The following is a 25,871-nucleotide window of genomic DNA, read 5'->3' on the forward strand; positions in this document are numbered from 1 at the left end:
ATACTACAGTGTAGGCGTGGGTTATATTAAGGATACATGTTTTTCATGCCAAAAAGTGAATTTTTTCACAAAAAGTCATTTAGAAAAATGTCTATCGAGGAAGTTTTCTAACATAAAAAGTGAACATCCACTTTACATGCATCTAACGTTCCCCGATGAAATCAGATTGAAAAACAATAATGGAAGAATATGAATCGACTTTTATGCGTTTTTGGGAGTTCCCATTGAAACAGTGAAAGTCTTTAATCAACAAGAAATTCGAAAAATCTTTTGAAAAAAGTGACAGCATTAAAGAAATTGACATAATAATTTGAATACTTTTAAATTGGCATGTGGATTCCTTGATGCATTTCGAGGATAAAGTAAAAGAACAAAACAAAAGATTAAATGAAAAAATAAAAAAAGGACAAATTTTTAATGATGTAAGTAATGATGAAGAAAGTAAGAATCAAGATTATTTTCAACTTGTTCAACTTTTCCCTCAATATGAATCATTCCTTTCATCTAAAAACCCAAATTTAGTAATTAAAGCAATTCAGTATTTTCGTAATTTATTTAAGTTCCAAGAAATTCCACAAAAATTTGTTGATCCAAAATTTATGGTTTCAATATTAATTGAAATTCAACAATTTCCATCTGATCCTATGGCGCTTGAATTTGGACATCTTATTTATAATTTTTATTCTCATGAAATTTTTGATCCTGACATATCAATAATCCGATTTGCAGAAACAATAGTTTTTAATATCCCGACTCCCATAGATCAAGCATCTGTAGAAATACTTATTCCTTATATATCTTTTTTATCCATTTCTGCTCGAATTACAGATTCTTTATTAAATATAAATTTTCATCAAAAGCTTGCTTTATTCATTGGAAAGGATCCAACCCTTGATAGCAATCTGTCCTATCTATTTTCTTCTATTCTATCTCATGACATTTCTTCCGATGTCATATTATTTTATCAAGTAATATTAAAATCTTTTCGTTCTTCACCTTTTTCTCTTACTCCTGATGTTCTTACAAACTTCACCTTCATTACATATTCTGTTATTTATTGGGCAGATTATCATCATATTAATGATCAACTTAATTATGTCGAACTTATAACTCCACTTTTAGCTTTATGGGGTAGTTCTCCTGAGACAAACAGTAACCTTTTCATGATACTTCAGCTTCCTCTTCCAAAAGACATCAAAGAAAATCTTATGAAAAGTGGCGGCGAAACCGAAATTTTGAATTCAATTAACCGTAACTGCCAGAGCACACCAGAAGCGCTTCGACTTTTAGCACAACTAATTAAGGAAGGACAAAATGACTTTACTGCATTATTTCCAACAGTTGTGCATTATGCGAATTACGGGAAAAGAGATACACGAGTTTCGGCCGGAATTTGTATTTCCGAATTTATCATGTATAACTGTGATCTTGTTTACCCATCATTCGTGCAGGTGATGGAAGACACTGAAAATGATCCATCGGATTTAAACGCAGCAAGAGCAATTTCTAATTTGTTGAGTTTGGAAGATGAAGAAGTTGCCGAGGAATTGATCAAAGCACTTTATCATTTGTCTTTTTTGTTTTTCGAGAGAAATCAAGTGCATGAGTTTAGAGAAACGTGTGATTGGTTTTTTATTCCTGAAAAGGTAAATGTGTTCATCGATTCGGATAACGAATATTTGAGCGATATTGCGAATTTGTTCATACTCACTTCAATTAGAGGAATAATTCCGTTTGAAGATGAATAATTAAATTAATTGTAATAAATAATATATATAAATTAATTTTTAAATAATTTTATTTTCTTGTGCTTTAAAGAATTTTTCTTTTTATTTCCTATTGAAATGAATAAAAATAACGCAATTCATTTACCAATTTGGGAGAAATATTTTTAAAGATTAAAGATAAATTTATTATATAACGATTTTTTCAATAAAAAATTTTTGTTTCACACATAACTGAGTTTTTAGCGCATAGGTTGCACATTCGTGAATGTTATACTATAATTTTTTTTTTTTTTTTTTTTTTATTTCTCTTTTTGGGAGAATTAATGATGTAAATAATATTTATATAAATTTCCTGATTCTATTTTCAGAAAGACTCCCTTTTCCTAAAAGAAAATCTTATCCAAATAGCTTTTAGTTTTTCCGAAAAGAATATAATATTCGCGAGTTGACACCAATTGGCGAAAACCCTATTTTATTATCACCAATCATTAATCAATATTAAGTTAACAAACATAATTACATTAGTACAAAGCTCTGCATTTGTTGTCAAACCTAATCAAAGCAACAAAAAACATAAATATGATTTTCCTAGTAATATATATTTTTATTGAGAATATATATCATTTAAGTTTTGACGCTTCATAGAGTTCATTTGCCTTCTGTACAATCTTTGACGAGTCGCATATCTTTAATTTCAATAACACTTCTACTGACATAGAATAGTCATCTTCAATCAACAAATCTTCAATAATCGAAATATATCCAATTAGCACATAACACTCATATTCTATTAGCTCATTTAAGTGTGTAAACAATGAATCCCACAATACGATAAGCATCGGTATTTCGAAATCTTGCGAAAACATCAAAGTCAGCCGTTTAAACCCGAATTGCATCGGATGAATATTTAATCTTTTGATTTTAGAGGCAGCTATTGGAAGTTTAACAGAAAGAAGGCTCATAAAGTTATTAAGTTGCCTATATATTAATGAAGATTGATCTGTCGTGGTATAAAGTTCATGAAGATTTGATACAGCTAAAATTTGTTGAAAAAGATAAAATGTAATCGCTTCGCCTTTGTTCCAATTGTAATTAAATACAATTATAGAAGAGGCAACTACATAATAAAGAACTGAAATGATTTCATTAAAGCCTTGCATATATGATAATGAAGGATTACATTTAGAAAAGATATATAAGGCGCGCTCAATGCGGCGCATATGAAAGTGATATGGTAGAAGTGTGTTTTCAGAGTTGGTTTCAATGGATTTGTCGATAAATGGAAGATATCGAAGATGATGACCTGTTCGAATTAAATCATTATGTATGGTTTCCATGAGTTTGTTGTCTGGAACTTGAAATTCTGTGATTAATGTGGAATTTGGGAAAATGTGATTTTCATAATTATTGACTTCAAAAAGATTTATAAAATTCTGATAGTTAGTTGTGATTTCCTCAATTCGCTTTTCCCAGTTTTCTGGTTGTAATGGGAGAACGCCTGAGAGAACAAGCCAATCGTATAATCGATCTTCTGGACAACAGTTTTTTAAACCATATTTTGATAATTCTTTTATTTTTTTGATATCTATTGGAGATCCATCGGCTTTCATTTGAACTAGAGGCAAAATGACGAATTGAGGTTCATTCATCGTTGATGCGGTGAACCGAACAAAATGATGAAAATGACCACCTGCATCAGAAAAAAAACAATAAGAAAAGATCTTCTTAATTCTTAACAATACCTTAAAAATTTTAAAGTTCTTATAAGGTTTTTTGAAAAGTCTTACATATTGTCTCGAGAAAGAATTTCTAACCTGGAGAGATCACGAATATTAAACAACATACAATTCATGATTGATATTAAAATGGAAAATTTAGACAATAATTAAAAACCTAAATTCATTTTTATACAAAAACAAAAAAAAATTATCAATGAACAGATGTTATCATTTTAAGTTTTAACTCAAGTGAACAGTAATATGAAAAATGTGCAGAATGAAAAGCATTACATTCTTGTCCAACGTTAAAATGGCACTTTTATCTTTAAAAAAGTGTCTATATTAATGGAGAAAACCCAAAAAAAAATTCTTAATTTTGATTATTATATGGAAAATATAGTTAAAGATGATAAAACACCAGTCCCAAGTTTTGATGTTTATTCTAATAAACAAATAGAATTACCATTCTATTCAAATGATATAAATAACTTATTTTGTCCAAATTATATTACACCAAATGAGGTCGAAGCTCAGTCTGAATTTACTTTCTACAAACTGAAAAATAAACTTTTTTCTAATAAAGCAATAATAAATAATAGTGTTTCCAAAACAGATGAAGGAAGTGCTGAAACTTCTGAGTATTCAATTACATCGGGAGACCTTGCATCTGGTCATTTAACTTCAGGTTTTACAATTTCATATGAACCTGAACCAGAGCCAAAAAGCGTCACAGATTTACAAAATGAACCAGATCAAACTGCAGAAAATCAAAGTAAAGATATCTCAAATGCCGAACAAAATATTCCAAACATCCCCACTCATGATACTGGAAATCAACAAAACACCTCAATTATTCCATTTTCCAACAAAAGCATTTCACAAAGTCAGAAGCAAAAGACGAATGCTGCATGCAATCCAAAATTAAAGATCAAGTCTTCTGATGATAGCAATAATATATTTGTCCAAGCCTCAAAAACACATCGAAAATGTATTTTAATTTCAACACAGGGCAAATATCAGCCTTCTTTATATGTGTTTAAGCCCGACGAACATTCGCCGCGAATTCACTTTTTCTATTTTGAGAATTACACGCAATCGCCATTCGATCTTCCGCCGTCCAACATAAAGAAATACCTCGAAAAGCAGGAAGAGAACATGGCCGCAAAGGAGAAAAAACTCCAAAACAAAACAGACGAACAAAAAATAAATTATTGCGAATTTTGTCATCACAAAGTAAAAAACCCATCAAAGCATCGAACAGGAAAAAGACATCAGGCAAAGTTCATGGCATACAACTGGAAGCCATTGCTTGAAATTGAGGCGAAGTATGCAGAAAAAATTTGTTTATTATAAATATAGATCTTAAATTTTGTAATTATTTTTGTTGAGTAATGATTACATATATTTTTATTCATTAAATTGGAGGTCATCTGAATAATAAAGATGTTGTTGATAAAGCTATAGAAAAATGTAGAATTATTAATAGCAGCTAACGCTCAAGATTCTATGACGCTAATTTAACACGTATGTAATCTGTGCATGATTCTCATGTCAATGTCCTTAATTAACACAATTTGGGCACTGTTTTCAAGGATATGCATACAGCATTTTTTTGATGTTATGTTACTGTAGTTTGTTATAAATATATTTGATGATATTATAAAAAGTAACTACAAATGGAAAAAATCATTATTTTAATATGTTACCTTATGTTCCAAAAAAATTATATTATTAAAATATCTTACAAAAATTGGGGAAAGAAAAAAATTCCGTTTTGATGTTATTGAGTGAAATTTGCTGTAAAAACTTCAAATTATTTAAAGTTCCTTCAACAGGTTTTACTTATCTAATTAGAATAAGTATTTATTCAAAACATAAAAAATAATAATATTTCAAAAGAAATAATTTGTGTCAACTCTTATTTCCTCTGGGAAGCACGTCTGCTTGCACACGGGGCATATCCAATTGTTTGTGCTCGATGCAATTGACAGGTAACCAGTCAAGTCAAAGCATTGCTTGTGGTTACACTTAACTCCTCTTGCGGGTCTAAGCATTATCTTATTCGTCAAAGGGCATATTCCTTTGCATTCTTCGCTTTCGTTCTTAGCAATATCTGGAGCGTTTCCATAGCTAAGAATTGTTTCGACAACTTTTGGCAGAGGCACTTTTCCTAACCATCTCACGCATGCAACGAGAGGTATCGGTGGTTCGATTGATAGTACTTGGAAAGATTCGACTTTGCTTGCTGAGTCTGCAATTTGGAACCAAAAGTTTCCATCTGATAATGTGATATGACGATCCAATAAAAGAAATGTTATTTTGTGTAATTGCGCGCCAGGTACAACTGGTGAGAAACATAGAACTGGATAACAGTTTGCAACTGGTGTTTGGTGTGAAAATGTATATGTGAAAAATGGAGCATTTCCTTGAATAATAACAGGGCCATAACAAAATGGATAATCAGTGTTCGAGTATATGATTGAGGGAGTCGAGCTATTGAGTGCTTGAATCATTGCTGGTGGAAAACTTTGATTTGCATTGGAATCAGTATCGTGTTCTTCTGTTAAAAGAGCTTTCAACTTGTTCTGGAATTGAATATATACATTTTGCTGCTTAGTTGCAAAAGTTTCTAAAAACATTAAAAGTCTTTCAACAAGAAGTTTTTTCTTTCCACCTGTTGGCAATGAATAATCACGAAGGAGGTCACGAAGTTGAGCAATTGAAAGAAGCTCTAAGCCTCGTGAAAGAACAGGCGCTTTCGATTTCTTATTTTTAGGTAAATTTTTATCGTTTGGTTCAATTACTTGCTTAGCATCACCCCCTTCAGCTTCTTTATTTTCTTCGTGTGTTTGTGATTCTGTGTTTTCTTGTTGCATTTTCTTGTTACAAAGCCTTTAAATACCGCCAAAAAAGCTATCGGATTACTCACAAAAATTCAATTCAAATTGCAGTTATAAATGCATTTAATGCACTACAATCTTTTGCAAACTATGTGGTAATAACATTAAATTATTGTAATAAATCATATTTATTACGCCGCTTAAAGAAAGATTTACACTAGTAAATAACACCCAAAACAAAGAAAATCTTGTAAATACTTTCAATGAATATATAAGGAAACATAATAAAATAAGTGTTCCACATTTATGATTTTTTACTATTCACATATATATAAATATATACTACTCTAATAGAAGTAACACCCAAATGCATAAGTAAAAGTACAATCAAATACAAAATGTTACATTTAATTATTAACATTTTTTTTAATACAGATTTGATACTTCTGAGCCATAATATATAGTGAAATTATTTTCAGTATAACTACATTCTGTTGTCAAAATCATATATATATATATATATATATATATATATATATTACAATTGTTCTAGTTTACATCCATTAAAAAAAGGAATTCTCAGTAAAAATTTTAGAAATTACAAAACAGAGAAGTAATAAAACATTACTTAAATTTTTTACTTATTATTAGAGTAAAGACATAATTTTTTTAGCCGCCGCCAACAACTTTCCGACTTCCACATTTTTCTTTAATTTCTCATACATTTGCACGAACTCATTGTAATCTATTGTGCAGACTTCATTTATTTTCGGCGCTATTAAAATTAACATTGAAATTATTATACTTTGAAATACTTTAACTCTTTCACTCACAGACAACACAGATATCCACAAACGTAACTTATCTTCAGCCGATTCCAAAATATCTATGAACCATTTACGACAATCTTCAATAAAGAAATCTAAAGATTGAATATTTCTCTGTTGAAGTAGTTCCAAGATTTCATGGAATTTAGAATCAATGATCTTTCCTGTTTCAACAAGCATTGGCTTGATGAATTTTTGACATAAATTTAATTTAATTGATTCAATTTCGGCTTGATCATAAAAATCAGCAAATACATTAAAAACAGATTCCTCACAATCTTCATCATTACAGTCCTCTCCATGTTGAAGAACATATGCTTTTAAGAGAGGATATAAAAACTCAATTTGTCCATTAAAGTAAAAACCGCCATCCCAATTGAATATGGAATACGTTAACAAAATATTAAACGTAATTTTTTGGAATTTCTTCGGATTAGCAAATTTCATGTAACCGAGTCTTTCACTTCGTTCAAGGATATCTTTCTCGATCTTTTCAATTAGGGTTTCAAGATTTGAATAATGATCAAATTGATCTGGAAAAATGATAAGCTTCCATTGCTTTTTAATTTTGGAATAAGTTGTTTCGTTATTAGGAACTCCACTGCTTAATGCTTTTTTGAATAAATCAAATACATTCTGGTTTTGAATGTTAGGATCAAATAATTCAGAAATTTCTAATGATTTATCATTATCTTCCTTGAAAAAGTTTTCAAACCTTTCTAAAGATATCATCTTTTGAGGATTAAAATCTTTGATTGTTGGTAAAATAGTTGGTTGAAAATCTGTTTTGCCATATTCAAGTGGTTGAAGAATGTATACATATGGATTTTCATTGGAACAAACAACATGAACTCTTTGCCCTAGAAATTGCATGAATTTGGATATATCTTTCTTTTCTGTGAAAAAAAACGTGCAATTATTTAATGGATTTGAACTCAAAAATGAGATATAATCTTCATTGTTGGGACTTAACTCAAATGAAGAAAATTCACTGAGGCTATAATACATTTCTGGTAATAGAGCTGGAGTTCTTCTCTTATCTTTATCTGCTTCTTTGAAGAAAGAAAAGGTTATATTGTCATTAGCATGTTGCACACGTAGTTGCATTCTTCTTTCTTCTCCATTATCTATAATTTTTACAATAATATTTGGATCCTGCACAGTTGTCATCTCTCTTTTTAAGAAAGGGGTACCCTTCGATTAAACGATACAGGCAAACACAGGAATATTCAAACAGAGATAGTTAATATAAAAATAACAGATTTATTAAAAGTGTATATGTAAACTATTCAAAACAACAAAGTTGATATTCGCTGTGATTTTAAAAATAAAATCTATTTTTTGTGGTTTGAAATGTATGATATCAATGAAAGAATTTGAAGATCTTATTAAATTCATTGGTTAGGATTTATAACAGATAATAAGTCTATTGAGTTCTAACAAGATGTGAACGCTTTAAATTGAAACTGTCGAAACAGGTTTTATTCAAATAATTATATGAGTACTCTCATTTCCCAAGTTTGGCGCCAGGAAATATGAAAACGTTCTCTCAACCGTTAATTTTTGATTGAGAGGCTTTGTTAGGGTCAAAACAGAAGATTTAAAATGAACACTGCTCTTGCTTGGATTCCATGTGGTGTTACACCAAAAAATTTAAAAGAATATAACGCAACAGAAGATGAAATGAATCGTTACATTGCAGTTATCGAAGGAAAATGGCAACAAACACCGGAAATTCAAGCAAGTGTTTCAAACGAAGATGCAGAAATTATTGCTCGTTATGATTTTGATAATTATGATAATGATGATGAAACAGTTCCAGCAGAAATTGAACCGAACGATCCATATCAACAAGCACCAATTCAAGAAAATGCTCAAGACGAAGATCAAGATGACGATAATATCAATTCAGACGACTTCCTCTTAATAGTTGGAAAGAACTTTCAAGGAGAGCCATCCATTGAAATCCAATTATACGATCAAGTTGATTCTTATTACACACATCATGAAATAATGGTTGCTACACCTCCTCTGGCAATTGAGTGGATTGATTTTGACACTAAAACGGGCGGCACAGGTTCTTTTGCAGCTATTGCTTCAATGTGGCCGCACATAGAAATCATAGATCTTAACGTAAAAGATCCTATTTGCCCACAAGCAGTGATCAGATTCCATGAAGATGCAGTTCCCGGGCTGTCATGGAACATTCTTCAGCGCTCATTAATTCTTTCAGCATCAATTGACAAAATGACTGCAGTTTTCTCACTTGACCGGATTGAAATGCAAGTTGGCTCTAAGGAGAAGCCTGTTGTTTGTTTTGATGTTGGTTTTCCATGTCATGATGCTGCATGGTCGCCTTCAAATGTCTCTCAATTTGCCATAGCCAGCAGTTCTGGTCTTCGTGCTTATGATGCACGTCAAGGGCCTGCATTTTGTGTTCTGGATGGGGTAAAAACTGAGTCATTATCATGGTCTATTGATGGAACCCAAATCATAACATCTCTTGAATCAGGTCAAGTAACAGCTTTCGACATGAGGAATCTCACAAGCCCTCTCTTTTCTTTCAATGCACACAATGGCCAGGCGAGTTCCCTTAGCGTTTGCCGCTCAGCTCCGATTGTCGCAACCGTCGGCGAAGACCGTTTCTGCAGAATATGGAACCTGAGCCAACAACAGCCAATTTTATTGGCAGAAAACAACATGGGCTTAGGCGAATTGTTCACATGCAGATTCTGCCCTGATAGGCCAACATTACTTGCAATCGGAGGAGAAACTGGAACTGAATTGTGGGACATTGGAAATCTTTTAGAACAATGATAAAATAATATATATCTTTGGAAAATGTTTTGATTGTTTAATAGAATAACTTACTTGCAAATCTTTTTTAATTAAATAAAATTTATTCATGAATAAATTCTTCAAAAAGTGAGGAATTTCTGAGAATAAACCATTTAAATTGAAAAGATGATTGTGAATAAGTATATATATATACTTATTGAAAACGTTCAGATTTTATATAAACTATTTAAATAAAATCTGATGCTTAAAACCGTCGCTGAGATTTAATTTTCAATATAAATATTTATGACACGTGTTTTAAATGAAAGTAGATTACAAGTGTCATCGAGTACTAATTGAATACAAAAACGCCATCAACCATATTGCGAAAATGCAACATCAGCAATCACATATGTACAATAACTATAATCAATCTTCAGCCTACGCAAACTTAAATCAGCCTCCAACGTTTGTTAATCCAAATCAAACTCCAATGTTTGTCAATCCAAATCAAACTCCAATGTTTGTCAATCCAAATCAAACTCCAACGTTTGTTAATCCAAACCAGCCTCCAAATTTTATATATCCCAATCAACCTATAGCCTCATTCGATCAAAACCCAAATCAATCAGCTGCCCCATATCAACCACCGATGTTTCTCAATCAAAATCAAACCACAGTACCATACGAATATCCTTCCGGTTACAATCCAAATTTGAAGAATAAATCATTATCAAAATCCACATCAATTTATGTTGGTGATATCCCAGTTGATAAAAACGGAAACTCATTAGTTACAGAACCTATGCTTGTTCAACTCTTTAGTCCGATTGGCAACATTGTTGAAGATGGAATTAAGATTGAAGTTAATAACAATAATCCTAAACACCGATATGCATACGCATTTGTAACCTTTGAAACGCCCGAAATGGCTGATCAAGCCGTCAAAGATTTTAATTATTCCACTATTGACGGATACACATTACGTATAACACGTGACGATGGTGCTGTTATTAAAGCGATCAAGAGTGGAAAAGGGAACGTTGTCTTCAAAAATCTTGATGAATCCATTAATCCTCATTTATTAGATCAACTCATTACAAGCGAACTTCACTGCGAAATTATTTCATGTAAAATCTTTAACAAAAGCACACCTGATGGGAAAAAATCCTCAGGTTCTTATGCGTACGTCCAATTTTTAAATCCTCAAGATGCTGATCGAGCAATTTCGCTATTTAACGGAGCAGTACTCAATGGCAAGAAAATCACAGTCGAGAGTTTCATAAGCAAACGAACGAACCCAATTAACAATCAAACGTTTACCAATTTATACATTAAAAATCTACCCCCATCAATCAAAACAAATAATGACTTGAAACGATTATTCTCGAGATATGGCAAAATTGTCAGTGTCTTACTCACAAAGAACGGAGTTGCTTATTGTAATTTTGCCGATCACAAAAGTGCCGTGGCAGCAATTAACGGTCTCCACCAACAAATTATTGATGGAAATGAATTATATGTACAACGTCATTTACCTCGTGATGAAAGACAAAAAGCTATTAAACTCGAACATTGTCAAAAACAAAAATTAAAACATAATGAAACTAAAGGAAGAAATTTAATTGTAAGAGAAATTAACGAAGACATTACAAAGCCATTACTTGTATCAATATTTTCTGAATATGGCGAAGTTGAAAGTGCGTCTTTACAAACAAATCCTTCTGTACAAGGATTCATTTGCTATAAAACCGTCGAAGACGCTCAAAATTGTATCAAAAAGTCGGCACTGTTAACTTTGGATGGAAAACAAGTATATGTCGCAACGAAGCTTACGAAAGAAGAAAGAATTATCCAATCGAAAAAAAATACAAATGATGATGCAAAAATAACATTGCTAAACAAAATTAGGGAATTAACTTTCGAAATGAAATGGGAAGAAATTAATAAAAGAATCAATAAAATGTCAAATGAACAAATTAATGCACTAATTGATGACAATGAATTACTGAATAACTTTTTGGAACAAATTATGTAAAGTACAAAATGTGTAATCTCTATCCGACAATACACATTATCTAAATATAAACAAAACCGATGTATCGGTATATATAAATACACGGAAACTCAACACTTGAATAAAAATATTTTTAACTAAAATTTTATATTTATATAATATATATTTATGCACGTAAGTATAAAAATGCGGATTTGGATCTTTATTAGACATAAAGTTAACAACAAAAATAAGTGGCACTCATAAAAAATGAAAATATTTGAAGAATCGTTTTTTGCTACAGACAAACCTTGTCAATTTTTGTACCAAAAAAATAATTTAGATGTCATTTTGCTGTAATTAAATTTGTTAGATAAATAATAGATGGAGCAAAACATCAGATTTTGATGAAAAAATTATTGATTTTTAGTATTTCTTCACATTTTTTGAGTTTCAGATTCTGGTGAATTACCCTTAATTAAAAATTTTATATATATCATATGCTGAATAAGAAAAAGAATCAAAGATTTATGAATAATAAATGAAACATTATAATATATTTAAATTACCATATATGTTGAAAGAATAACAGCAAAATAATATTGGATGGGAAAAAAGAATGTACATTTTAACATAAGGATATTTTTAATAAACTGGATGCAGATTTCCAACGATAGAATCAAATGAATGAAAAATCATCGGATTTTCATTCAAAAACTGAAGTAGCCATTCAAAATAGTTTCCTATTATCATTGATCATTTAGGGTACAAAAAATATCATTTGCTGTGGGTCCCACACATGTTGACAAGTGATATGAAAAAGAAAAGGGTATCATATTCCAAACAAATGTTAGAGGCACTTCTAAAATTCTAAAATAAAGGATATCACCACATAATAACAGATGATGAATCTTAGTCTTATTTAAGGTACTTTCATAAATTTATTTATGCCCATTCCCGAGAAAAAGTTGAAAATATTCCGAAACGGTTAATTTCGGAACCAAAATTCATGTTTACAATATTTTAAAATCCATGGAATTTCTTTATTATTAATGTTTTACCCCCCAGTCAAAAATTTAATTTAGAATATTTCATTAATCAAATATTAAAACCACGTGAAAAAAAATTATATCCAAATGGGAGAAAAAAGCATTCAAAAAAATATTGGATACATTTCGATAATACAAAACTGCACACATCAATGAAAACAAAAAAATTTATTTTTAACTCAGAATTGAGTCAGCTCACTCACCCACTCTATTCACCAGATATTGCTCCCAGTGACTTCTATTTATTCGGTAAATTAAAAACAAAGTTGGAGTTAAGCATTTTTGAAAATGAAAGCCAATTATTTGAATACATAACCGAATATGTCGGGAATTTTGAACATGATGAATTAATGGCTGTGTTTGATTAATGGATTAATCATCTTCAAGAAGTGATAAGCACAGGGGGTGATTACATATCTAAATAAAAAAAATAATTTTTAACTATTTTATTGAGTTTCCGGGGTTTTATTATATACCCCTATACAAAATATTTTTTTCAATAAGAATTTTCCTTTTCATGGGAATTAATGATAATCTAACGATTTAATGATTCAAATGCATCATAGAAATTTTTTGCTACTAAAAAGATTTCGATTTCCATTATAAGAATAGTGTTTTAAACAATGCTAATTGTTGGCTTTTAATGCGATTTTAAAATCATATTAAAATTAATTAATTTTTTCTTAAAAATTGTGTGTAAATTCTTTAATCAACTATGCCTTAAGTGCTTAACCAAGGTACAATGTTTACTTACCCACACTTCCAAAGTTGAACTGCAACTTGACCAATGTAAAAGTATATGAAATGTTTTGTTTCGTGTGTAACAAATGATCCAAATGAACGTCCTACTACACAGTGCCATGTAGGGTTGTACTTTTTATCGAATTCCTTTTTGATATATGCTGCAATGTCTTTTTCAATGTTGAAACGATCTAAAGCTTGCGTTGCAACATCAATTGCGTCTGCTTGCATTTCGTCAGACATATCAACGTTTTTTACAACAGCACGACGATCTTGAGCCATCCCAAAAACAAATGACCATTAAAACGTTTAATATTTCCATTTTTTCAGATCGAAAACGATTTTTTGTTCCCAAAGTGCAATATGATCGTATTCCTCTCAATATGACGGTTTTGAATTGGCAAAATTGGTCTTTTGTTGTCAATTCCTCTAAAAAAATCGATATTTTGCTCTTTTACTTTAAGTAAATATCATTATATATGTTTGGTTACCTTTACTTTTGGATAAAACGTATGATTTATTTAGTAAAGAAAAATTCAGAAATTAATACACAAAAATTCCTTTATTTAATATTTTAACATGTTTTTAAATACAAAAATCTGAAGGAAATTCCATTTCTATGTGTTTTTCCAAATTCTGACGATCGTTTTCTGAATTGATTAATTTTGAAGATTCAATTTAACACCTGTAGACCTTCATTCCAAGTGTTCTGGAATGAGAATCCTGGAACATTTACGTTTGCAGAAAACATTGTATCATCAAATGATTCACAAAAACACGAATCATCTGTTTCGCATACCTTTTTTGGATCAAAGGCTGGAATGTATGAAGGCTGATATTCTTTTCTCAGCACTTTATCGAAGTCCATTCCCTCGAAGAAAGGGTGCGACTTCACTTCAGCAAAACCGTAACGGTTATTGGGATCTTTTGCCAAAAGACCGTTTATAAGATTTGCCGCCGACGGTTGGCAGTTTGGAATTAACGGTTTCTGCTGCGTTATTTTTTTGTACATTCTCTGTGGATTTGGGCTGTAAAAAGGTGTTCGAAGGAATAACAACTCGAAAAGTAAGATCCCTAAGCACCACCAATCAACACTAAATGAATAAGGTTTCCCTTCAATAATTTCAGGTGCAAGATATTCAGATGTTCCACAAAATGTAGTAGTTGAGTCTGAGCTTTCACATAGCTTCTTTGCAAGTCCGAAATCAGTTAGCTTTATGTGACCATCTGCTCCAAGAAGAATATTTTCGGGTTTAAGGTCTCGATAAATTACGTTCAGTGAGTGTAAATAATCAAGTGCAAGGGATATCTCTGCGATGTAAATACGGATATCTTCAATTCGAGGGATTTGCTTCGATGCAAGAATATCGGATAGTTCACCACCTGGCGCGTATTCTAGGCAAAAATAAAGCTTTTGAGAGTTTTGAAATGCTGAAAAAATAGTTATGATAAAAGGATGTGAAGATTCAGAAAGAATATTTCGTTCTGTCATAACATAATCAATCTTGTTTTCATCTGAAGCTATTTTGTTTTTAAGAATCCTTTTGATTGCGTAAAGTCCGTTATTATCAAGACGCTTAGAAAGTGTTACTTTTCCATATCTGCCAATGCCAATTACAGAAAGTGTTTTAAATGAATTTATAGAAAGAGGTAAAGATGGCGATTGAACGCTACGAAGACCCATAACCCATGAAAATGCAATTGATTCGTTATCGCTTTGAAACTGAAAATATTGTTGATTTGGAACATCAATTGAAAACGATGTTGGATCATTGCCTTCGTACTCAATTTTAGTCTCTGAGTCAATGATTATTTGGAAAATCATATTGACAAAATCAGGATTATCATAAATTCGAAAATCATTTCCGATTAGAGAACAATAAGTTTGTAAAGGAACCCCACCATCAACTTTACATTCTAATTCGCCATGAATTTGTGGCTCAATTCCCATAGTCTCTAGTGAACTGGTCAAAGTTCTATTTAAAATCTATTTTGGCATAATATTAACTTTTGAAAACTTTCTGGCAAAGGATAACAGAAATTTTGAATTAATCGACCAATCTTTTTCAAAAAAGAGACTGAATTCAGAATGGACCACCCCTGTTGAGGTTGATAAAATCTTTCGGTCTCAAACTTTCTAAGGGAACCGCTCACACCAAACGAAAGGAAAAAAAATCTTTTTCCCAAAGTTCAGAAGATTAATAAAAGAGCATTTTTATGATATACTTATCGTTAATTATTCGAGAATCGAACTGCATGGTTTTTTATGTATATTTTGGAATTGCTGAAATTTCATCATTTTGATATCATAAATATTAACATAAATTTTTAACACAAATAGAAGTAGTTTTTGTAGTGTTTTTGAAATTGGTTAATAACTAATGGTTGTAAATATTAAAAAAAAAAACTACAAAAATTAATCAACTTAGAAAAGATAATCCCCTTATGCATTTAAAAGTATGACACAAGGTAAGGATTTGAAAATCTATTTTTTAGATGAAATGATTCCAAGATTCGAAGAACTATATTCATGTCGGATTTTACTGTGTTGATTTTTTTTTGAACGAATAAAAAAGTTAATTGGTTTTGAAAAATTGGTGACTTTTTGTGTGCAAAAATTGAATTGAGGGTTTTCGCTCATTGCCCGCGAAGCGATGTGCAAAGAAGTTGACGACTTCACTCAAGATACAGAAAGGCAAGAACCAGAAAAACCTGAACCACCAGTTTCTGGATTACCTCCTCCTCCTAAAACAAAGAAACCGAAAACTACAAAAAAGAAAATAGTTAAGAAGAAGGTCAAGAAAAATCATAAAAAAGAAGAAAGTGAAGAAGAGATTGAACCAGAAGCAATTGGAGCTGATTCAACACTTCTTATATTCCCACCAGAAGAAGAAAGATATCATATTCATCGAGAAAGCTCATCAGAAACAGAAAATGTTGATACAGATTTAGACATGTAGTCTAGCAAACATTGCGATTACAAATAATTTGTGAGCTTAAACCATTAAGATTAAATCTTATATTATTCCAAAAGATTTTTTGAAATAGTATATCTTATTTTCAGTGCATAAATTTCTAAGTCATGTGGTAATCAATATTTGCCAGAAATTAGCTAAGAATTGTAATTGAAATAAGTTAACATAAAATATATTTTTTAAACAATTGTCAAAAATATTTTGTATGTGTACGTAAAGCATAACAGTGTGATGTATTTCATATTGATATTTTCATTAAATTTTAAAAATTGGACACAATACGCCAAAGAAGTTTCAGATAAAATTTCATTGAAAAAGTTCGATCGCCACTTTTCCTCGAACTGGATGATGAAATCTTTATGCAAGGAATTTAGTATCTTCAAAACATCTTTCATAATGCCAATAGTATTACTTTTTGTTATAATTTCTCTTGTTGTTGATTGTGATCCACCAGCTTTTCCTTTACCTGATTCTTCTGAAGCGATCGATTGCATCAACATAAAAGACGTAAACATCTGGGTTGAGTTATCTCGACTTAAGGTAAAAATGAAAATTGGCGAATTTGTTCAATATCCAAAAGAAATTGCTTCATCACTCATTCGTCTCAAAACACGTGTTGGTAATATGACTTTTGAATATCCACCTGAAAGGTTCTGGGATCTTACGAGCGACTTAGAAAACATATCATTTTGTTCTTTACAAGCTGTTGGAGGTCCAATCACGTTTTCCTTATATTGTCAAAATCAACTCCTTTCGACAGTTACTGGCAAAATTGCTGGTGATATCAATGTATATCCAGTTGGTTGGTCACGTCTTGTCTCTCGTAATTATTCATTTGCTGATTTTTATGATGTTTGTTTTGAAGACGATCAGCAACTAGTTTTCTTTTCTCAACCTAAAACAACATTCTCACCCATGACAGTGTCATCCACCATGACTCTTCCTGTTGTTATTGATTCTCGAAAGTGCAAAGATTACTGCAATTTCAAGAAATATACATTCTTATCGAATCCCACAGTTCTTATTCCTGATGTTCCTATTGATCCGTCAACCATTCTAACCCATATTGCATTACCACTATTTGATTTATTATCAAATTTCAACAATCGACTCAATGTTTATTCTTTCGCAGAATTGCCATCCTTTGCTCACACATCTCTTTCACCAATTTCTAGCAATATTACTGTTTTACCCACGAAGAAATGTTTTGAGAGGCTTTTGATCGTCAAAACAAACGGTTCCAAATCAATTTTCTCTGAAACTAACAACAATTTTTATAATGATTTAAGTAATATTGACCCTAAAATACTTAATTCATTTCGAGAAAAATATACTAAAAATAGTGCCAATTCAAATCGAATTGTAATTGATTCTAACTCGTTACATTTAAAGGAAAAAATTTCTAAACTATTTCCTAAATTAGAAATCTTAACAATTGATGAAAGTTCTGATTTACAGACGACAGCAAATTTAATTTCGTCTTCAAAAGTCTTTATTTGTGGACATATTTCGAAAATTTTTAATTCCATTTTCCTCGGTTCGAATTCATCGCTTGTTGAAATACCACTAAAAGACACTGAGTGCTTTAGTTTTGGAAAGAAAATCGCCGAAAAAATCGGAGCCAAATATTTTATGTTTAATGGAATTTCGAATTGTAAATGTAATAACATCGAATGTTATATGAAATCGGCAATAAAACATATAGAAATAAATGACGAAGAACTGAAGAAAATCATTTCGGAAGCATTGAAATAAATAAAATATGTTTTGTTTGTTAAATATTTTGTTGCCTGATTAATCTTCAATTTGTATTTGGCGTTGTGTACGAGAACAATTTGCAATTATTTTGTTACAAAATCAGATTTGATAATTGTTGTGTAACTATATATTCAAAATCCAGTAAATAACTAATTAAATTTTGTGAAACCTCTTTATATATTTCATCCTTTGAAGTATAGTAAAGACTTGCTATTTTTTTTTATTATTATTTCTCATATGTTGAAACTTTTATATAAAATATTTCAAAAATTACAAATAAATTTTTATAAACAAATATTTCAATCAAACATTTTATAACACTTTGTATTTCTTAAGGTTCCCGATGAAGTTTGGCCAAAAATCGAACGCATTAATTTTTGGTATGAAATTCATCATAACAGAACATATTAATGCGAATGAAAGAACATATCCGACCAACAAAAATCGAATTCCACTAAATTTCATTAAATTTTTCGTAACTTTAATGTCATAACTTTTCTCAAGTTCTTCTTTTTTATGTAATTCCCGAATGTTAAACACACCATCACTTCCTACAATGAATGTTTCCGAAAAAATGCTAATATGAAATCGTGATGCATCGATCATCTCAGAAATCATACTTGCGGTTTTTAAAGGCAACCCACATTTTTCATCACTTTCATCAGAACCAAACGTAATAAGTAAATCAAGATCTTCGGATGTGAAGTGATCAGGAGAAAACATTTCGCGACCGTTAATAAAACCGATTTTGCCAAATAAAGTTTCAACAGATAAAATCTTTTTAAGGCCAAATCTAAAGGGTATAATTGGCTTAGAATGCTTAGAGGAAGCTTTAAAGAGAGTTTTATTTGGTGAAACAACAGATATATAATTCGTAATATTATCCATATAAGAAAACGCAATAATCGAATTAGTATCATGTGATATCTGTTCTATTAATGATGTCTCGTTTGTGGGAATGGTTTCTGCTATGATAATGATGTCAGTAGAATTATAATGATAACTTTCTTTCATAAGAAATGAAGTTGCATTAAAAATAACAGTTCCTCTGATATGAGTAACACTTGGATGAACAATGTATTGGGTAAACGAAAATATTATAACAATTATTGTTAACAAATTAAAAAGAAAATTGGACAGGAATTTTGGAATAGTATGAGTATGTTTAAGAAGTAAACAGAATGAAACAAGAAAAGATAATAAAAGTGTAGGCCCTGCATATCCAAAGAATCTGAGTGGAATTATTGTTAGATCTGGAATTTGAGAGATGAAAGCTGAGAAATGAGTGGAAATACCTAATGGATCAATTACACTGAGCACTTCGTAACACCCTGAAAAAATAAGTGGAAAGCTGAAAAGTGTGAAATATGAAGCTGTCCCAAATCTTTTAGTTGTTAATCTATCAATTGTAAGCGCAAAATAAAACATGGAGCTGCGTAAAAGAGGCAGTATATATTTAGATGGGGAAATTAAGGTATCAAAAATTGAAGACAAATATGAGGAAACATAATTTGTTATAGTAATATTTAAGAATAAAAATAACATTTCTAAGTTTGAACTAAGTCGACAATATTCTACAATAGCAAAAAGTGTGATGAAATTTGTAAAAAATGAAGGATAAATATATGTTGACATAATAATAAGAAATGAAAAGCATGCATTGTAGATGATCTGTGAGGCAAGTGTATCCCTTCTTCTTTTGAGTCCGCTGAAGAAACCAAAAAACGATTTCATGTGAAATTATCCAACGGTTCTTGATCGTTAAAAAATGTTTTTCTTATTAGCAAATTATTGTCATGTTTCTCATTCTAGATAACACTCACGTCAATTAAGCTCAATCCACATCGATTTCTCTGAATATGATTAAAAGAAAATTGTAATATATAAATCTCTTAACAAAATTTTATATACAATCATACAAAACATGTTTTTTATGTGGAGATGAGTAAGTATTTTCAAATGAATCATGGAATTAGTTCTATTTTTTTTTATAAAGTCAAACAAATTTGTTAAATTCAGACATTATTTGTACAATTTGCACTCCATTATGGGCGCAAAACACTGCGCAGTGTTAAAAAGCCAATTAAATTGTTAAGAAAATCTACATTTTATAAAATAACATTTTTTTCACGCAACACAACATCTATTTTTTCTCTTGCGAAAAATGTGAAGGGGACAACTCGAACGCAATGCTTGGAAGCCTTTGTATGGTGCTGGATGGAAATTCACAAATTGATACATCTCCCGTTTTAACAGCAAAGACATGCATTTTGCTGTGAATTATGCTAATCTTGGGATCTGTTTTTTCAGGTATTCTACTTGGAAGATCAAGTTTTTCGAACAATTTTGATTTTTTCCATTCAAAAATCATTGGTCTTTGTGTTTGAGGAAACGAAACTGTATTTCCCGTGTTCTTCTTTTGTTGTGTAGGATGCAACTCTGTGATTGAAACTTTTTCTTTTTCAATAAAATTATGTAATTGATTCGCATCAAATGTATTTGGATATGAAAAATAATACCAATGTTTCACACTTGATTCATCTATTAAATCTATTACTTCTCTAGTTTGGGATGTTTCTTTAGGATCATCTAGTGGAAATATTTTGGAAAATTGATTAATTCGTCTTTCGAAAAGAGATAAAGGAACGCATAAAATTTCGGGTAGAATTTTTTGGTTGTAAGAGATATTGTTATGATAAAATATGAGACCAAATTGTTTCAGGAGGTTGATTGGATCTCCCTGGTCGAGAGCTATCTCAACTACATAATGTATGCGAGTAAGCATATTTGCAGAGGTGAGACCTAATGATTCTGATTGGTTTAAATGAGCCATTTTATGCTGAACAATCCTTTTAAATGTTGTGTACATTTAGGTTCTCTGCATGTCACTTTTTTCATATTTGCCACTTTTTAGTAAAGGGAATTTGTTCGCAAAGAATAAAACCTGTAGACACCTTTTATGTTTATTATACATACACTTATTTGGAAATTTTAATTGTAAATCCTAAAGGGCTTTAACTTTTGTTCTGACAAAATCCTTTTTTAATTTTAATTCCTTCCATTCGCAAAAGTTTTTCTTTAAAAGATGGTCCATTGAGGCTGTAATTGCCTATTTTGTACGTGGATGGAAGAACTCTATGACAAGGAATAAAGAGTGGCCAAGGATTAGCTTTCATCGTATTTCCAATGAAACGAGATGAAGAAGGACCAAACCCAGCCTTAATCCCAAGTTCTTTATATGTTATAATGTGTCCTCGAGGAACTTCATGATAAAGAGTTAAGAGAACTTTTTTTTGGTTATCTGTCATTTGATAACCTTCAAAATCTAACAAATCAATAGGGAGATTTTCAACTATTCCATCACGCCACGACGCGATTAAGCTTTCAACATCTTTTATGGATTTTTGAAGGTCATCAGGAAAATTAGATGAGATCTTTTTCTTGCCTGATGAAATTGAATTGATCAACCACCTATTTTTATTATCCTTTTTCCAATTAAACTCTAAATTAATTCCAAGGAATTGAAAATTGGAAACAATCATTGTGATTTCGTATTTTTTTGAGGCCGATAGTCACAAACGATCAGAAAATTTCTAACGACAAATTACAGAGTAAACTATTTAAATTTCCTGCCATTGTTTGACAGGCTGTGCCGTTTATTTTTTCAAATTCAATAGTTTACTTTTTAACAGCTGTTTTTTCTTGGAACACAACCGCTCGAATACAGCAAATGGTTCTGCTCGCTGTCCTAGCCATTTTCAATATCCAAATTGCAGCAACTAACAACAATGAAAAATACTCGAAGCTTAGTGGCTTTTCAAAGATACAAAATAACATTATTCACAATCTCATAAATGAAGAAACTCAAATAATTACCAAATTACCTAATCCAGAAACATCAACAGAAGCAGCAACAACAGAAACATTATCTGAAGTATCAACAGAAGTGTCAACAACAGAATCATCATCTGAAAAACCAACAACAGAATCATCATCAGAAATACCAACAGAATCATCATCAGAAATACCAACAACAGAATCATCAACTGAAGTAACAACAACAGAATCATCATCAGAAATACCAACAGAATCATCATCAGAAATACCAACAGAATCATCATCAGAAATACCAACAGAATCATCAACTGAAGTAACAACATCAGAAATACCAACAGAAGTAACAACAACGGAATCATCATCAGAAATACCAACAGAATCATCAACAGAAGTAACAACAACAGAATCATCATCTGAGATACCAACAACAGAATCATCAACTGAAGTAACAACAACAGAATCATCATCTGAGATACCAACAACAGAATCATCATCTGAGATACCAACAGAATCATCATCTGAGATACCAACAGAATCATCAACTGAAGTAACAACAACAGAATCATCATCTGAGATACCAACATCAGAAATACCAACAGAAGTAACAACAACAGAATCAACATCTGAGATACCAACAGAATCATCAACTGAAGTAACAACAACAGAATCAACATCTGAGATACCAACAGAATCATCAACTGAAGTAACAACAACAGAATCATCATCTGAGATACCAACAACGGAATCATCAACAGAAATATCAACATCTGAGATACCAACAACAGAATCATCAACTGAAGTAACAACAACAGAATCATCATCTGAGATACCAACAACAGAATCATCAACAGAAGTAACAACAGAAACAACTGAATATACAAACGAAACATCAACAGAATATCCAACAGAAACAACTGAATTTACAAATGAAACATCAACAGAAGTAACAACAGAAACAACTGAATTTACAAACGAAACATCAACAGAATATCCAACAGAAACAACTGAATTTACAAATGAAACATCAACAGAAGTAACAACAGAAACAACTGAATTTACAAACGAAACATCAACAGAATATCCAACAGAAACAACTGAATTTACAAACGAAACATCAACAGAATATCCAACAGAAACAACTGAATATACAAACGAAACATCAACAGAATATCCAACAGAAACAACTGAATTTACAAATGAAACATCAACAGAAGTAACAACAGAAACAACTGAATTTACAAATGAAACATCAACAGAAGTAACAACAGAAACAACTGAATATACAAACGAAACATCAACAGAATATCCAACAGAAACAACTGAATATACAAACGAAACATCAACAGAATATCCAACAGAAACAACTGAATTTACAAATGAAACATCAACAGAAGTAACAACAGAAACAACTGAATATACAAATGAAACATCAACAGAATATCCAACTGAAACAACTGAATTTACAAACGAAACATCAACAGAAGTAACAACAGAAACAACTGAATTTACAAACGAAACATCAACAGAAGTAACAACAGAAACAACTGAATTTACAAACGAAACATCAACAGAATATCCGACTGAAACAACTGAATATACAAATGAAACATCAACAGAATATTCAACTGAATTTACAAACGAAACATCAATAGAATATTCAACTGAATTTACAAACGAAACATCAACAGAATATTCAACTGAATATACAAACGAAACATCAACAGAAGTAACAACAGAAACAACTGAATTTACAAATGAAACATCAACAGAATATCCAACAGAAACAACTGAATTTACAAATGAAACATCAACAGAAGTAACAACAGAAACAACTGAATATACAAACGAAACTTCAACAGAATATCCAACAGAAACAACTGAATTTACAAACGAAACATCAACAGAAGTAACAACAGAAACAACTGAATATACAAATGAAACATCAACAGAATATCCAACAGAAACAACTGAATTTACAAACGAAACATCAACAGAAGTAACAACAGAAACAACTGAATTTACAAACGAAACTTCAACAGAATATTCAACCGAGTTTACAAGCGAAACCTCAACTGAAACAGAAACAGAAACTCAAACTGAAACACAAACAGAAACACAAACACAAACAGAAACACAAACACAAACAGAAACTCAAACACAAACACAAACTGAAACACAAACAGAAACACAAACACAAACAGAAACAGAAACTCAAACAGAAACACAAACTGAAACAGAAACTCAAACAGAAACACAAACTCAAACAGAAACAGAAACTCAAACAGAAACACAAACACAAACACAAACTCAAACAGAAACACAAACTCAAACAGAAACTCAAACTCAAACAGAAACACAAACTCAAACAGAAACTGAAACAGAAACTCAAACAGAAACACAAACACAAACACAAACTCAAACAGAAACACAAACTCAAACAGAAACTCAAACTCAAACAGAAACACAAACTCAAACAGAAACTGAAACTGAAACTCAAACAGAAACACAAACTCAAACAGAAACAGAAACACAAACAGCAACGCAAACGCAAACCATTACAGCGCCCACAGAAACGCCGACCCATTCACCAGAGCCAACAAACTCTACTCAAACCGAACAGTCCAACGGAAGCAAAGCAACGAAAATTGCTCTTGCAGTTGTGTTGCCTGTCATTGCACTTGCAGCGATTGGCGTTGGTATATTCATATACTTCAAGCGCTTCAGAAGCAAAGACTACTATGGAATGTCCGACGACAGTTGGCATGACCCACTCAGGTACACAATCGACGCCGAACTGATTGATGCATAAGTAAACAAACACACGAGTTAACTTAAGTTTTTGCTAATTGTTTATCGCAAAATGTGTTGAACTGTTTGAAGATGAATGAGAATCTTTTTCCTAACGAAACTATGCGATTTTTTTCGATTTATGCAACTAAATTGAAAAATGGAAAAAAATAATTTGCCAATTATTCAGTGATTTTTCTCATTAACAGATGATATTATTCAAGAAACTTCGAATGTTTGACTAATTTAATCCTGATTTATCGCAAAACTATAGCCAACAATTGTTTGGGCAATCGCTAAAAAATACAATTCACTTTTTGTGAATAATATGATCGTATATACATTCAAATTTGTATTTCGGTTTGAATTTCGATTGCGAAAAAATTGTCATTGTAAAGTTATTAAATATTTCCATTTTTTAATTGATTTATAATCGTCTTTATCTCATTTTGTCATCAATGGAAGATCAAAGCTTTTTGACGCCAAAAAATATGATCGATGCATATAAAAAACTCGATAGTACAGCAATGAATTCACTTGATTCTTTAGTAACGCGAGTTATTGAAATATCCGAATTATATGGCAGCAAATTAATAGCTTTTTCCACAGGTAAATCAAGAAAAACACAAATTTTTGCTTGTTGTCACAAAAGAACAATATATAATTGCAAAGTTGAAGCAAGATTTCAACTTATTAATGGAATTGTAAAATTTATTTCAATTGATGAAAAGCATACCCACAGTGTTAATTCAAAACCTAACCATAGAAAACAAAATTCACTCACAACTTTACAACGAGCACAAATTAAAGAAGCCACAATGCAAGGAGTGACATCAGG

The 25,871-nt window shown here is 31.1% G+C and overlaps 10 protein-coding genes across 10 annotated transcripts; 6 read left to right on the forward strand and 4 right to left on the reverse strand.

Moving 5' to 3' along the window:
• Positions 1 to 1,163: 1,163 nt before the first annotated feature.
• Positions 1,164 to 1,748, forward strand: GO595_006846 (uncharacterized protein; the record flags this gene model as incomplete). Its single annotated transcript, XM_067920244.1, has 1 exon — positions 1,164 to 1,748. The coding sequence occupies one exon, from the start codon at positions 1,164 to 1,166 to the stop codon at positions 1,746 to 1,748; it is 585 nt and encodes a 194-aa protein (XP_067773066.1).
• A 599-nt stretch (positions 1,749 to 2,347) lies between these two features.
• GO595_006847 (TBC1 domain protein) lies at positions 2,348 to 3,337 on the reverse strand (the record flags this gene model as incomplete). Its single annotated transcript, XM_067920245.1, has 1 exon — positions 2,348 to 3,337. One exon carries the CDS (start codon positions 3,335 to 3,337, stop codon positions 2,348 to 2,350), a length of 990 nt encoding a protein of 329 aa, XP_067773067.1.
• Positions 3,338 to 5,337: 2,000 nt separating this feature from the next.
• Positions 5,338 to 8,282, reverse strand: GO595_006848 (SAP domain containing protein; the record flags this gene model as incomplete). Its single annotated transcript, XM_067920246.1, has 2 exons — positions 5,338 to 6,324; positions 7,101 to 8,282. 2 exons carry the CDS (start codon positions 8,280 to 8,282, stop codon positions 5,338 to 5,340), a joined length of 2,169 nt encoding a protein of 722 aa, XP_067773068.1.
• A 435-nt stretch (positions 8,283 to 8,717) lies between these two features.
• On the forward strand, positions 8,718 to 9,929 carry GO595_006849 (WD40 repeat-like protein; the record flags this gene model as incomplete). Its single annotated transcript, XM_067920247.1, has 1 exon — positions 8,718 to 9,929. The coding sequence occupies one exon, from the start codon at positions 8,718 to 8,720 to the stop codon at positions 9,927 to 9,929; it is 1,212 nt and encodes a 403-aa protein (XP_067773069.1).
• Positions 9,930 to 10,281: 352 nt separating this feature from the next.
• Positions 10,282 to 11,928, forward strand: GO595_006850 (embryonic polyadenylate-binding protein-like; the record flags this gene model as incomplete). Its single annotated transcript, XM_067920248.1, has 1 exon — positions 10,282 to 11,928. One exon carries the CDS (start codon positions 10,282 to 10,284, stop codon positions 11,926 to 11,928), a length of 1,647 nt encoding a protein of 548 aa, XP_067773070.1.
• Positions 11,929 to 13,685: 1,757 nt separating this feature from the next.
• On the reverse strand, positions 13,686 to 13,958 carry GO595_006851 (Dynein light chain 1, cytoplasmic; the record flags this gene model as incomplete). The annotated part of the gene is made up of 1 exon (XM_067920250.1): positions 13,686 to 13,958. One exon carries the CDS (start codon positions 13,956 to 13,958, stop codon positions 13,686 to 13,688), a length of 273 nt encoding a protein of 90 aa, XP_067773071.1.
• A 391-nt stretch (positions 13,959 to 14,349) lies between these two features.
• Positions 14,350 to 15,627, reverse strand: GO595_006852 (AGC family protein kinase; the record flags this gene model as incomplete). Its single annotated transcript, XM_067920251.1, has 1 exon — positions 14,350 to 15,627. One exon carries the CDS (start codon positions 15,625 to 15,627, stop codon positions 14,350 to 14,352), a length of 1,278 nt encoding a protein of 425 aa, XP_067773072.1.
• Positions 15,628 to 16,330: 703 nt separating this feature from the next.
• GO595_006853 (uncharacterized protein) lies at positions 16,331 to 16,636 on the forward strand (the record flags this gene model as incomplete). The annotated part of the gene is made up of 1 exon (XM_067920252.1): positions 16,331 to 16,636. One exon carries the CDS (start codon positions 16,331 to 16,333, stop codon positions 16,634 to 16,636), a length of 306 nt encoding a protein of 101 aa, XP_067773073.1.
• Positions 16,637 to 16,996: 360 nt separating this feature from the next.
• On the forward strand, positions 16,997 to 18,406 carry GO595_006854 (uncharacterized protein; the record flags this gene model as incomplete). The annotated part of the gene is made up of 1 exon (XM_067920253.1): positions 16,997 to 18,406. The coding sequence occupies one exon, from the start codon at positions 16,997 to 16,999 to the stop codon at positions 18,404 to 18,406; it is 1,410 nt and encodes a 469-aa protein (XP_067773074.1).
• Positions 18,407 to 22,139: 3,733 nt separating this feature from the next.
• On the forward strand, positions 22,140 to 25,055 carry GO595_006855 (uncharacterized protein; the record flags this gene model as incomplete). Its single annotated transcript, XM_067920254.1, has 1 exon — positions 22,140 to 25,055. The coding sequence occupies one exon, from the start codon at positions 22,140 to 22,142 to the stop codon at positions 25,053 to 25,055; it is 2,916 nt and encodes a 971-aa protein (XP_067773075.1).
• Between the last annotated feature and the right edge of the window lie 816 nt (positions 25,056 to 25,871).

Source organism: Histomonas meleagridis, assembly GCF_020186115.1.
Source record: "Histomonas meleagridis strain 2922-C6/04-10x chromosome Unknown contig_48, whole genome shotgun sequence".
Classification (NCBI taxonomy): domain Eukaryota; phylum Parabasalia; order Tritrichomonadida; family Dientamoebidae; genus Histomonas; species Histomonas meleagridis.